This window comes from Cnephaeus nilssonii, assembly GCF_951640355.1.
Source record: "Cnephaeus nilssonii genome assembly, chromosome: 3".
NCBI classification, from domain to species: Eukaryota; Metazoa; Chordata; class Mammalia; order Chiroptera; family Vespertilionidae; genus Cnephaeus; species Cnephaeus nilssonii.
In genome coordinates this window covers 101,556,703-101,571,479 of record NC_137074.1, presented here as the reverse complement: position 1 = coordinate 101,571,479, position 14,777 = coordinate 101,556,703, and the positions used below count along the sequence as shown (strand labels likewise).

Genomic DNA, 14,777 nt, shown 5'->3' with positions numbered 1-14,777 from the left:
ACAGACAGACAGACAGACAGACAGATAGGCTATGCAGATTTCCCAAATACAGTATGTCTAAATTACCATCATTCAATGCAAACACATATTTAGAGAATTCTCAATTAGTAGGCAGCTATAGAAATGGGGCCTTAAATTGTGCTTTACAGCACTGTTATAAAGATTTAGGGGGAGATGGTTGATGCAGATGTTAAACTCACCTCTTGGCCTGATTTTCCTGAATTCTCTGAATGTAAAGATTCAATTTCTCCTTCAATCATAGCAGCTTCTAGGCACTCATGTAGATCTTTGAACCCATTGACCTGAAGTGGGTACTGACCAAACAGTTCAGTATTTTCAAATTTTTTACCTATAGGAGGGGGGAAAGTTAATTAAATTACTATTCCTCAATGTGGCCTTTTAGCTACTAATTGTATCTATGAATGACCTCTTGAACTTGAAAACTTAACTCTGATGGATTATGTTCTAGAGGGTAGTGAGCTAGTGTACATTCACATCCAGCCATACATTCATTTCAACCCAAATGTAATATATGTATGTACTTATTCTTCCAAAAAGTCCTTCTAAAGGCAAGATACTGTGCTAAACAATAAAAATATGTGTAACAGTGAAAAACAAGAGATGGTCCCTGAGCTGAGGAAACTCAGCCTCTTTTGGAAAAAAGACATCATACACATTAATTGTACACATAATTATGAACAAACAACTGTTTGGTATTGTAAATGTTATAAAGTGTGGTGAGACAGACTGCTGTGAGAGGGTAGAAAAAGGGAAGCTGTCTTAGTCTTTAGGGATCGAGAGTAGAACAGAGAGGCTTCCATAGCAAAAAGACATTCATTCTCAGACTTAGTGAGTGCGAGTTAGCCAGGCCAGAGTGTCCGGGAACTGTAGAGTATTCTTGGCCAAGGAAAAGCACACACAAAGATTTTAAAGCTGCAAAGAACTTGGCATGTTTGAAGAACAAAGAAGAGGACAGTATAGCTTGGGGAAGCAATGGGGAGATGACAACCAAGAGTTAGTTAGATGGGTCAAAATCTACAAAATCTAAAAGCCCTTGTTAAGAATGTTTTCAGAAAGTATTAAATCTAGGAATAATAGGATCAAAAGAACTAACAAGCAGAACAGAAACAGACTCATAGATAGAGAATAAGCTGATAGGTGTGAGGCGGGAAGTGGAGGTATTGAGCAAAGAGAAAAAACTCAATGACAGGTACAACAATGTGGTGATTTCTGAGGGAAAGGGAGTGGCAAAAGGTGGAGGAGGGTATAAAGGGCATAAATGGTGACAGAGACGTGACTTGGGGTGTTGAACACACAATACAGTGTATAGATGATGTGTCGTAGAACTGTGCACCTGAAATCTGTAATTTTGTTAACCAGTGTCATCCCGATAAGTAAAATAAGAAGGCAAAAACAGGATCAGATTTATGTATTTAAAACATTCTTTTGGCTTCTGTATTAAGTGGGTGGTAGATTACTAGGAGACTATTATGGAATCCATCCAGCGTAGAATAGGGTGTTACCAGTAAAAGTGTACAAAAACACATGAATTTACACACACACACACACACACACACACACACACACACACACACATTTATGTATGTATACAAGGAGGAGCACCAGTAAGGCTTGATTGACTGGCTCAATGCAGGATGGGGGACAGAGGTAAGTAGGGTATCAGGAATGAGACATTTCTAGTATCAACAATTGCACTGATGGTTATGTACTGAAGGGGGCCCCACTGAAGGAAGCACAGAGGATTGTTTTTGTTTTGTTGAAGGTTGTAGTGGACATAACTGTTTTAGATGTTCCAAGAGACTTCAAGTTGAGAAGAAAGTTGGATATATGAGTCTGTAAGATTGTTCCTCTAGTCTGAAGCTCTAAATTAAAAATTGCTGACTTACTGGTAGCAGGAAATCAAGGCAGTAAATGAAGACTGTCTAGGGAATTAGTAAACAGGATAAGGAAGAGGGCCTAAGCTGAGTCCCAATATATATACCTTTAATATAAGAAGAGACTATAAAAACAACTACTAAGAAGTACCCACTCAGAAATTTTAAAAAGCCAAGAAAATATGGTGCCATAGAAGCCAGAGAAGTGTTTTTAAGAAAAGAAAGGGAAAAATGGAAGAAGAGGAGAGAGTGGAGTCAATAGAATTAATAGCTGATAGGAGTTCGGTACAAAAACTGAGAGGGACCGAACGAACTTGAACACATGTAAAAAAACACACCAATAACCACCCTAACTGGCTCAGTGGATAGAGCAACGGCCTGCGGACTGAAAAGTCCCAGGTTCGATTCCGGTCAAGGGCATCAATGTTTCTCTCTTATCAATGTTTCTAACTCTCTATCCCTCTCCCTTCCTCTCCGTAAAAAATCAATAAAATATATTTAAAAAAAAACAAAAACAAAAAACCCCAATAACCTTAAATGAAAATATTCCTTTAGGAAGAGGTCTGGGCCAGAAGCAAAAGCGGGATGGTTTTAATGCATGGGGAGTTAGCAGATGACATCAAACCCCTCTTTAAAGGGGCTGAAACTTAAATAGGATTAACTTAAAAGAGTGTCTCAATTTTTAAGACATGAGATACCAGATCAGGTCTAATTATCAATGAGAAGACACATTAAAGAGGGAAAAGCTGAAGATAAAAAACAACAGCAATAAAAAACTGCCCATAAGATTATAAGAACAGTGAGGTCTGGGTGAAAGCATGAAGGAATGAGATTCTTAGAACATACAAAGAATACTCTGTTGACATAAGCCTAAATATTCCTCTATAATCTGGGGGATCAAATAAAAATAATTAGTGACATTAGGAATGGATTCAGGTTGCAAAGTCTGCAGCACATATATTTGATGATGAGGGTTTTAAGAACTGTGAAACAATATTATAAACACAAAATTAGATTCAGGGCCTTAGGACCCATGGTTACGTTTCATTAGCTTCACAATCAATTCATGAAAGTTGAAGTACAGTGTTTTTCAGACAATGAAGAGACAAGACGTTAGAATTACAGTAGAAAAGATAGAAATTGTTAATGCAGAAATCGGGATAGAAGACAGTGATTAAATAAAACAAGTATGACTGCCAGGAAGGGTTAGAGAACTGGAACCAGTGAAGCTTGATATACTACAAATTCTTGATCCACTACAGTTAGCCCACTGAAGTGACTTTTCCTCAGCAATTTCAGGAACTCAGGGCATGCAGAGAGAAGATGAAGAGCTTAATAAAGGTCAGAGAATAGCCAGAGACGGTGCTAGAAATCAATGTGAGAAAGGGAGTTTTAGATATTTATACAGATAATTGTAATGAACAAGGATGGAAATAAAGAAAAGGGCTGAGAGGAACTAAATGGAGGAATCAGTGGACTATAAGTTCTTTTTGCAAGGGGGTACTTTAGCAAACAAACGGAAATCACCCCATTGGGACTCACTGGTCTGACACCTCAATATAACCTTTTAAATGACTGACCAAATCCTTAGCCTCTGTCTTTTTATGAATTCTAAGTTATAAAACTATATTCAAACAAACTTCTTAGGAATCCATTACTTGTCCTGAAGGAAACCAATTTTCCAAATTTTATACTTTGGGCACTTCCAAAAGTTGATGCATTGGGCCATTCAGGAAAAACAAGTTATCAAAAATGTATATTTTGGGACTTAGTAATATTATTATTTGAAGTATATCTACTGACTCAGTCCAGTCCCTTGTTAGGAGAATCAAAGTGTAACTGCTTTGGTCCAGATTTTAAGTAACAGGCCTTTAGGGAAGATGTAATAGTATCATTCTTAACTGAATTTTCAAAAGATAGAATACAACTCTTTCTTGAAAACTAGAGTCTAAAGAATATTATAGACACCTAAAATGTGCAATATCCCAACTATGCTAAATTGCTAAACTCAGCTTTTAACATTCATAGATTTTAAACCCTCAAAAACAGTGATCATAATACCAAACCCAGTATTCAACTCCAATATTATTTTCAAAAGATCCACCAACAACTGCCCCTGTAACTGCATCCCAATAATTCACAGAATCACAGAAGCCTTCCCAGGGAAAGAACAACAGGATAATATTAACTAAATATCCATTAGCATGAGGTAATACACTCTGTACTTTCCTTTTCATAGCTCAATTCTGTGCTTTGTATATAAATGACTAGTGGTAGCAATGTAACAGGAACTCTGGACAGAGTAAGTCAAATTAAAATTAAAAGTTATTCAACAAATAAAGAGTTGCTATCAAGACAAAGAAGCTAACAGATAATATCTCTTCATTGTAATACCTTCAAGGACTCCCACAGCTAAGAATCTTCCATAGAACAACTCTACCATGGGGTTCTTTGGCTTCTCTTCATCCCTAAAGCATGTTAAAAAACATAAATATGGTTATAATTTTTGGACCTGTTAGTAATAAAGGAAACGTTAAAAGAAGAATAGTCTATGCCAAAGCGAGAACATGTAAGGGGTTATCACGCACTCAGCTGTTATTTAGGGTCACGTTTGGAAAGGTGCTTAAATTTACCTTTCCATTTCTTCATCTGTCAACTGAATAATGGCAATTAAACTCACAAAGCTGTTTTAAAGGTTAAAACGAGTTATGCAGGATGCCCTTACAAGAGGACCTTATAGTCAGTGCCCATGAAGTGCCTAGCTTTTCTATTATCACCACACACTTCAGTCTCGGACCTTCAGTCCTTACGATATATGCTTTTTTGGACTTGTTGGGAAGGGGGAAAGCCACCCTTGATCAAACATGCCTTGTCCAGCCCTAACCAGTTTGGCTTAGTGGATAGAGCATCAGCCTGTGGACTGAAGGGTCCAAGGTTCGATTCCGGTCAAGGGCATATCCCCAGTAGGGGGTGTGCAGGAGGCAGCTGATTGATGTCTCTCATCGACGTTTCTAACTCTCTATCCCTCTCCCTTCCTCTCTGTAAAAAATCAATAAAATATATTTAAAAAAGGAAAAAAACAACAACATGCCTTGTCCACCTTCAAGTTGAAGGACCCTACAAGTGCTACTGTCCTGTCAGACTAATAGAGAGCCTCTGTGTGGACTTGACCTAAGGTTGTCCACCCTGGTTCCTGGTTTTTAAAAGTTCACATTCCTTGTACCTTTAAGGTTCTAGTACTAAAATTTATTGGGCAAGTTTCCTCTGAGTAAACGATATCTGTATCCCAATCATGATACCTGAGTGTCTTTGAATTTCCCTCAGCATTTGTGGCCATAAATTCCAACAGCTTATCAATAATACAGAGGTAACATTTGGGCTCCCATATGTCTATCTCAGATTCCTATTTATTTGTTGACACTGAATATATTAAAGAAAAAAAAAATGAGTGCTACTTATAGATCTCTTAAAACACCATTACTATATTTTATGGTAACTCACGTCTCCTCTTCAGCTTTCATTTGGAAGGCATCTTCTAACCAATCTAATAATTTGTGTGTAAACTCACTCACATCTTGCTGTAGAAAGAAAAGAAAAAAAACTCGTTAATTTTTAAGCCTATTAATAAAAATACTAAATATTGCAACATAAAACTTGCACCCAGACACTCAAACATATAATTACTGACTACTCACAAAGGTATTATATGAAATCTTTCACATTAAATGCAATAAATATTTATAACTTAACCAGAGCACAAAATCAGTATTTGAGAAAAACAAGCATTATATTGATAATTATTGCGATTGGCTTTCGCTTCAGGAAAATAAATAAATATCAGAATTCCAACTTACAAATGAGATTTCTATTTTTTAATTTTTATTTTTTCCCTTTAATTGAATTTACTGGGGTGACAATGGTTAATAAATTACATAGGTTTCAGCTGCACAATTCTACAACACATCATCTGTACACTATTGTGTGTTCACCACTCAAGTCAAGTCTCCTTCCATCACCATTTATCTCCCCATACTCTCTTCCATTTCCCCACAACTCTGTACACACCTTCTCCCAGCAATCACCAAGAGTTTTTTTGTTTGTTTGTTTTCCTTTTTTTCTCAATCCCACTCCTCATCTCCTCCCAACAGCTGTCAGCCTACTCCAGTGATGGCGAACCTATGACACGCGTGTCAGCACTGACAGGCGTAGCCATTTCTGATGATACGCAGCCTCTGAGGTGGCCGCATGCCGAGGATGAAACATTTGCTGCTCCTGAGGATGAAACATTTGCGAAATGTTTTTTCCTCAAAGTGACACACTACCCGAGTTATGCTCAGTTTTTTGGCGAAGTTTGACACACCAAGCTCAAAAGGTTGCCCATCACTGGCCAACTCTCTATCTATGAGTCTGTCTCTACTTTGTTTAAATTATTTTGTTCATTAGATTACACATATGAATGAAATAATAAAAAAATATTTTCTCGCCGGAACCGGTTTGGCTCAATGGATAGAGCGTCGGCCTGCGGACTCAAGGGTCCCAGGTTCGATTCCGGTCAGGGGCATGTACCTTGGCTGTGGGCACATCCCCAGTGGGGGGTGTGCAGGAGGCAGCTGATCGATGTTTCTCTCTCATCGATGTTTCTAATTCTCTATCCCTCTCTCTTTCCTCTCTGTAAAAAATCAATAAAATTTATTTTAAAAAAATATTTTCTCAAAAAAGCTTTGTTAATGAATCTTTATAAAAGTATGCATTTCGCCAAAAAGTTATTCATTTTATAAAGAATTAGTACTGGCTCCTCTCTTAGAAGGAAGATGTGCCTTTCTTCATTCAACTTTTCAAAGGCCTATCCACTTAACTAAGATATCTGACTGAGTTCAATCAACCCATCAAAGAAAGATAAAGCAGGGTAAGCAATTTGTCTTTATCAAAATAGCTCTAAATATAAAACAAACTTTACTATCACGTATTTTTCCATCTAGAAGTTGTTTAAAGAGCATTTAGGCCAACTTGCACACCTTTAAAATGTTGAAACTAAGGTCTAGGAAGAGTAAATAAATTACAACAATGTCATATAATTCAAGACAAACTCAGTACAAAAATCCAGTTATAAACATCCATACTATCTGTAGTACGTTAAATAGTGGCCCACCAAAATACTGCCTACCTGGAACCTCAGAATACAAACTTATTTGGAATAAGAGTTTTTGCAGATGTGATTTAGGTTAAGGATCTCAAGATGAGATCATCCTGGGTGAGGATAGGCCTAAATCCAATTGTGAGTATTCTTCTAAGAAACAGAAAATGAGCAAACACATAGACACACAGGGGAAAAGGCCATATAAAGATGGAGACAGAGAATGGAGGTATGCTGGCGGAAGGTAAGAACACAGGAGCCAAAAGAAGATGATGGAAGCAAGGAAGGCTTCTCTCACTTAAAGCCACTAGAGGGAGCAGAGCTCTGCCATCACCTACCTACACTTAGAATTTTGGCCTCTAGAATAAGGTGACCAGATTTTAACATTGGTAAAGCAGGACACCATTGACCGGGGGGGGGGGGGGGGGGGGGGGGGGGGGGGGGAGGGGTTGGTTGTTCTTGATTAAAAATTTGGTCTATATGGAGCAACAAAAATTTTCATAGAACGCAAAAATAGTATTGTAATATTTTTTTTTAAAATTTCAACATAAGTACAATTTACAAATATAATAAATAAAAAATTATGTATAGTATTATTTTATTCTTTGGCATATTTCTCATTTGAGTGAATTTTTTTTAGTAGATTGCTGTCGTAGTTTAAAAGGTCATGAATTTGCCGTAACGTAAGTCGTGTCACTTTCAAGGCCGGCGCTAGACTTTTTGCCGCCACTATAAAATATAAATAATACAAGTACTGTCTGCTAAATTCAAGAAAATTTATGTATTTATGAAATAAATAAATAAATTACTTACCTAAATTATCTGAATAGCTGATTTGTAATGACATCACTTGTTTAACTAGCTTACTAGCACGCAGTACGATGTGTATCGTCTGAGAGACAGTTACAAAATGTTTTCATCGTTGCCAATCCCAAAAATGCCATTGTTCATTAAGTCCAAACAATGGTGGTCGAATTCTAACAACTGATCAACAATGCGAACTTTGATAAGCAGTTCTCGATAATCAGTTCTCAATAATTATTTGTTATTATTAAAGTTTAACCTTATAAAATTAACAAAACTAATATAAAACTCATATCCTGGCTAAATAGCCACATGGCCGCCGAAAACCGTATATTCCCTTCCCGTTCTCCCACTGTTCCCTAGCTTGTCGTGCATTCTTTCCAAAAATCAGGACTTTTTAAATTAAAACGCCGCGGGACACGGGACAAATTGTTAAAAATCGGGACTGTCCCGCCAAAAGCGGGACATCTGGTCACCTTACTCTAGAACTATGGAGAGAATAATTTCCTACTGTTTTGAAGTTCACTCGGTTTGTTGTAATTTGCTACAGTTGTCCTAGCAAGTTATAACACCTTAAGACCTTCCACACTTTTCTACAACTTTGCTTATCTTGCAAGGTTATCTGACAAGAAACAAAAAGGTTTCCTCATTATCATAATACTCTTCAGAAGAAAGTAATCTGCCTTTTTTAGCAATCAATCTAAAATTTACAATTATAAAATAATTCTACCTGCTTTTATCAAGAGAAAAAAATGATACTATATTAGTTTTAAATTAAGTTAGAAGAATAATTAAATTTGGCAGTACTGTATCCCAAAAAGTATCCCCCTGAGACTCGTGCATATTACAAACTGATATAATTAAAAATAATATGAAATGTACATATAAATACACTTTTAAAAATCATGATTCTTACTTTACTTATAGATCCACTCCACTATGCCACTAATGTGTACTTTAGATTCGAGTATCTAGGAACAGAAGAGAATCAAACCTATATCTGCCTCAATTGATGTGCAACTACTTTAAAGATTTTTCCCCCCTAGGGAGCAAGAAAGGGAGAGAAATATCTATATGAGAGCAAAACATCAATTAGCTGCCTCCTGCATGCCCACTACTGAGGATTGAGCCTGAAACCCGGCATGTGCCCTGACCAGAAATTGAACCAGTAACTTTTCTGTGCATGGGACAATGCCCAACTGACTGAGCCACACAAGCCAGGGTGGTGTGCAACTACTTTAAAAGCCCTTGTAGAGGGGAGAAAAAAGAACCCAAAGCAAAGGCATTCAGAATGTGGCATTCTGGAGCATGTCATAGCATTAACAGCTCGTTGTCTTCCATCCACTCTAACAAAACTGAAGTCTACCCATATACATACAAGGCTTCCAATCAAACTTGTGCTACTTCATTTTTAAATATGAAAAGACTAGGAGCCCGTTGCACGAAGTTTCGTGCAATAGACTTTTCCTTCACCTGGCTGCCGGCACCAGTTATCCGCCAGCAGCAGTTTTCCTCTGGCCACCCGCCGATCAGAGCGCCTCCCGCCAGCGCGATCGGCCACCCCGAGAGGAACTCCGATCGGGAGGCGCTCCAATCGGGCAGGTGGCCAGAGGAAAACTGCTGCTGGCGGAAAACTGGTGCCAGCAGCCACGCAATCGGCCACCCGGAGTTCCACCACCAGCGTCTTCCGCAGCGCCAGCCTAAGCAGCGCCGGCCGTTTAAGCCGGCGAGAGGAGCGGGGGGCGGGGACTCGCGAGTCCCCGCCCCCCGCTCCTACCACCAGCCAATCGGCCACCCTGAGTCCCGCCCCCCGCGCCTCCAGCCGGCCCAATCGTGGGCGTAGCGGAGTGATGGTAATTTGCATATTACCATTTTATTAGGTATGATGATACCTAAAGATCACTATACATCCTTAGAAAAGTTTCAACACAAAAGAAAGTAGCCAAAAAAAGACAAAGAAAAAGCAATTTCAGAAGAAAAGGTAAGTCAAGGAACAGAAGTGACGTGTAAAATTTAATTGTAGGGAGACAAAATGGTGGCAGAACAGGCAGGCCTGGTGGGCACCTAGTATCAAGGCCAGGCTGGAAATACCACTCAATTGGAGAACATTCACCTGGAATTTCCAACTGTGGTCCAGCTGAGGAGCTGACTTATAACAAGGAAGAACAGAAGGCACCTGGAGACTGGCAGGAAGGGCGAGGCTGTGAGCGGTGGGGAGCCGGGAAAGGAAGGAACTGTGCTATGGGGAGAACGGATCTGGGAGCACAGGCAGGGCTCCACGCACCAGTGGTGGCAGCGGCATGAACCAACCTGTGGCACTATCCAGCCCATGGTGGCCTGGCCGGTGGCAGTGTGACCCACAGCGCCCATATCATCCAAGCAGCTGTGAAAGGTAACAAGACTGCTGGCAGCGGCAGAGTCTAGACCTGGCAGACCTGAGTCAGTCGGGGAGAGAGCTGCAGTTTCGACTGCCCTTTTCTTTTCTTTTTTTAATCACATAAACTCAGAGCACAGGAGTTTTCACTTGCAACTACACACCCAGTGCAGAATTGAGGTGCCTGAGGACAGGTGGGGGTGAAAAGCAGGGCAGAGAGACTTGGGAAAGCAGTAGCTGGGAGTCCTGCATTGGGTCATTCATATGCTTCCAAACCAAAACCAAAACGGCCATTATCCCTGGGAGGAAGGAGCTACCTGCTCCTAACACCCAGAGGGCAGGTAAAGGGAAAAAAACTGCCCCAGGTGATACAGCCTGCCACACCCTGCATTTTGAGCTTTACAAAGGAATAAAGGCAGAGGCCAGCTTAAGGGTCTGAACAGTCTCAAGGACCCTCAGTGAATGTACTGGAGGAGGGGCCATCCACCCCACTATTCTAGGAATGAAACTGATAAAACCTTCAGGGTCCCAGCTGACCTCATTGGTCTCCATACAAGGATCTCTGTCTGGCCAACAGCAGAGTAATATTTTGGGCCACTCGTGGAGGAGTAAGTCTGGGACAGAAAAAAACACCCATCGTATGCCCTGAAAGTGAAACACGATGCACTGTCAGGAACAGACTCTTGAGTGATTAAGATTGACAGCTGGCTGACAGGCAAAGGTGGGCAGTAGTGGAACATGGGGATTCAGAGGAAGAGTGCTGAGTCAGCCCTGGGCTCCAGGTAGCTAACAAACCTTCTCTAGAGGGCAGATTGGCCCCTTCTGCTTGCAGATAAGGCCTGTGGAGACAGACACAAGTGGTGGACTGGTGGATTGCTTGGAGCTTCAAGCAGGGTGCTAAAAGCCAAAAGACAGTGCCTGACAGTGGTTAGCACCCAAGTATCTAACAGAAAGCCCAGAATTGGCAGACAGAAGAGGGGGGTCCTAAGCCAGCTCCCATAGGATATTAAAACTCGGCTTAAACGAATGACACTTCACTTTTTTTTTTTTTGCACATTTCTTCCTCTCTTCATTTTTTCCCTCCCATTTTTCTTCTCCTTTCTTCTTTTCAGTTTTTATCTTTCTTTCCCCCACTTTTTAAAATTGATCTTTTTTATCTATCTGCTTTATTGATGTGTTAGTATCCTATTCTCTGTTGTTTTGTTCATATATCTAATTTTCCTCTTCCCTGCACCTACTCAATTTCCCTTTCTCTTTCCTTTTTCTTCTACTGCTCAATTTTTAAATTTTTTTCCTCTCTTCTCTTTCTCATTTCTTCTTCTAATTTCTTAACCCTTTGCACTTGCTTGCTTTTTTCTCGATTCCTTTATTCTAATGCTAACCATGTTGAGTCACACTCGACATCCGAGTGCAAAAGGTTGACTTGTTTCACTTCCTAAATTTAGGCCTACTTGCACTCTCCTGTATTCTCCTTTGCAAATATTTTTTTCTTGTCTTCTCATTTTTTCTCTACTGCTTTTTCTAAACCATGGTCCTTCCCCTATTCCTCTAATTCTTTATTCTTATTTTCTTTATTTAAGCTCTGCATCTACAGATTCTGTCCCCCACCCACATTTCTGGGTGCTTTTTGTTTGTGCTTTTTGAATTGTTTGTTTTGTTATGCTTTCTCCACAAATTCTCCCTCCCTCCCTCCCTCCCTCCCTCCCTTCCTTCCTTCCTTTTTTTCTTTCCATCATTCTCTTTTCTAATTCTCTTTTCTCTGGTGGTCATTGTTGGGGCTATAGGGGTCTTGTATACATTCTTTTTCTGTTCCTTTTGTGTCATGTCTTGTCCTGTAGTATTTTGTGCTGTTCAGTCAGCACCTCCACATTGGCTGGCATGACATGGTTGGGAGTGAGCCACATAATCAGATACCCTTAGATGACACTCCATCTAGGAATGGGACAATAACATTCAAGACCCAAATATTTCAAGTAGGGGGGCTTCTAAGAACACCCGGCCCAGGAGACCTGAGAGACTGTACCACTTGGTCCCACAAAACATCTACTACATAAGACCAACACAAAAAATCTGGGTGGCACAGCAGTTTGATCTATATATACAAACAAATACAAAGGAACAGCAAAAATGGGGAGACAAAAAAACAACCCCCAAATGAAAGAAAAGGAGAAATCACCAGAAAAGGAACTAAATGAAATGGAGGCAAGAAATTTGTCATATAAAGAATTCAGAGTAATGGTTATAAGGAAGCTCAAACATCTGAATAAGAATTACAAGCAACTCAATGAGAATTATAAGGACCCGAATGAGAAATACACCACAAGTAAGAATCCAGAGAAAATGAAGAATGACATAGCTGCAATAAAGAACACCAGGGAAGGTTTCAACAGTAGACTAGAGGAAGCTGAGGACCAAATCAGCGAGTTAAAAGACAAGGCAGAAAACACCCAAGCAGAGCAGCAATTGGAAAAAAAAAATTATAAAAAACAGGAGAAGAGTTTAAGGGAGCTTTGGGACAACAAGAAATGAAAAAACAATCACATAACAGGGGTGCCAGAAGGAAAGGAAGCTGAGCAAGGAACAGAAAACCTGTTTGAAGAAATTATGACAGAACACTTCCCTGACTTTGGGAAGAAAAAAGTCACACAAGTCCAGGAAGCATGGAGGATCCCAATCAAGATGAACTAAAAAAGACCTACACAAAGACACATCATAATTAAATTGCCAAATGTAAAATACAAAGAAAGAATCTTAAAGGCTGCAAGACAGAGACAGAAAGTTATTTACGAGGGATTTCCCATTAGACTATCCACAGACTTCTGAACAGAAACACATCAGGCCAGAAGGAAATGGCATGAAGTATACAAAGTGATGAAAATCAAGGGACTAAATCCAATAATACTTTACCCAGCAAGACTATCATTCAAAATTGAAGGTGAACTCAGGAGCTTCATTGACAAAAAAAAGGCTTAAAGGAGTTTAAAACCACCAAACCAGCAATGCAAGAAATGCTAAAGGGACTGTTGTAAAAAAGAATAGAAAGGGAAGAAGGAACCCAGGCATAAATTGTTCCACTACGGCAACCAACAAACACCTATGCTATCTAATAATATAGTAATATGCAAATTAACCATCACTCTGCGACAAAATGGCAGCGCCCAGTCCCCTCAGCCCCACTGCTGGAGTGTCCGTCCTGTCCACAGGAGCAGCGAGGCTGGATCTGTCTCCGGAGGGAGCGGATCCAGCCTCCCCACTCCACTGCTGCTGCAGTGTCTGGGCCTGTCAGCCCCACCGGGGTTGGGGGGTACCAAGCAGCGAGGCTTGATCCGCCCCCAGACACGGCACACAGAGCCCGGACAGCAGAGCTTAGGGGCTTCCTTAGTGCGGCGGCAGTGGGGAAGCCCCAGGCCCAGCAGACAGAGCCCGGACAGCAGGGCTTGGAGGCTTCGTTCACAGGGTGATGGTAGGGGAAGCCCCAGGCCCAGCAGACAGAGCCCGGACAGCAGGGTATGGAGGCTTCCTTAGCGTGGCGCAGAGGGGAAGACCCAGGCCTGGCAAACAGAGCCCAGACAGCAGGGCATGGGGGCTTCCTTAGCACAGTGGCAGCGGGGAAGCCCCAGGCCCAGCAGATAGAGTCTAGACAGCAGGGCTTTGGATCTTCCTTAGTGCTCCAGTGGCGGGGAAGTACCCAGACATGGCAGACAGAGCCCAGACAGCAGGGCTTGGGGGCTTCCTTAGCAATGTGGCGGTGGGAACACCTCCAGGCCCCGCAGACAGAGCCAAGACAACAGGGCATAGGGGCTTCCTTAGTGTGTCGGTGTTGGCGAAGACCCCAGGCCTGGCAGACAGAGCACACTGCAGGGCATTGGGGCTTCCTTCACATGGCACATGGGGAGGCCGGCAGAGAGCGGAGAGCAGGGCATGGGGGCTTCATCTCCATGGCTGCAGCGAAACCTCCAGGCCTGCAGAGAGCAGATAACCACGGGGAGTGGGCCTAAGCCATCAGTAGGACATCCCCTGAGAGCTCCTGGATTGTAGAGGGTGCAAGTTGGGCTGAGGGACCCCCGTGCACGAATTTTGTGCACTGGGCCTCTAGTTAATAAGAATCCTACCTAATAAAAGGGTAATATGCAAATTGACAACACCTTCGCTATGCCTAAGCCACGCCCACCAGCCAATCAGGGCGAGTATGCAAATAAACCCAACCAAGATGGCTACAGCCACAGAGAGCAAGGTTTCCCAGGCAACGGAGGAAGCCAAGCTTTCCGCCTGCCCTTGCTGGCCTAAGCCTCCACTCAAGCTACAAAATTTCAATTATAGAAGGTAAACAAATCTTAACAGAAATGGCAGCAGCCACGGAGCTGGAGAGAGCAGGCCAGGGTTGCCCCCGGCAATGGAGAAAGCAAAGCTTTCTGCACACCCTGGCCAGGCCCAGGCCTCCGCTTAAGGCTACAAATTTTCAATTATAGAAGGTGAATTAACCCCAACAGAAATGGCTGCCAGCCACAGAGCGAGCAGGAGGCTTGGCTCCGCTCCAAGCTACAAAGTTTCAATTGTAGAAGGTAAATAA

The 14,777-nt window shown here is 41.4% G+C and overlaps 1 protein-coding gene across 5 annotated transcripts in view; it reads right to left on the bottom strand.

The window, feature by feature from the left end:
• USP25 (ubiquitin specific peptidase 25) overlaps positions 1–14,777 on the bottom strand; it is a 192,489-nt gene that overhangs the window by 76,152 nt on the left and 101,560 nt on the right. For all 5 annotated transcript variants that reach the window (XM_079766497.1, XM_079766498.1, XM_079766500.1 and 2 more), the window contains 3 exons: positions 5,397–5,473; positions 4,290–4,363; positions 201–349 (listed from right to left, as the gene is read on the bottom strand). In XM_079766497.1, the coding sequence (XP_079622623.1) occupies positions 201–349; positions 4,290–4,363; positions 5,397–5,473 (300 nt within the window). The remainder of the gene's footprint in view (positions 1–200; positions 350–4,289; positions 4,364–5,396; positions 5,474–14,777) is intronic.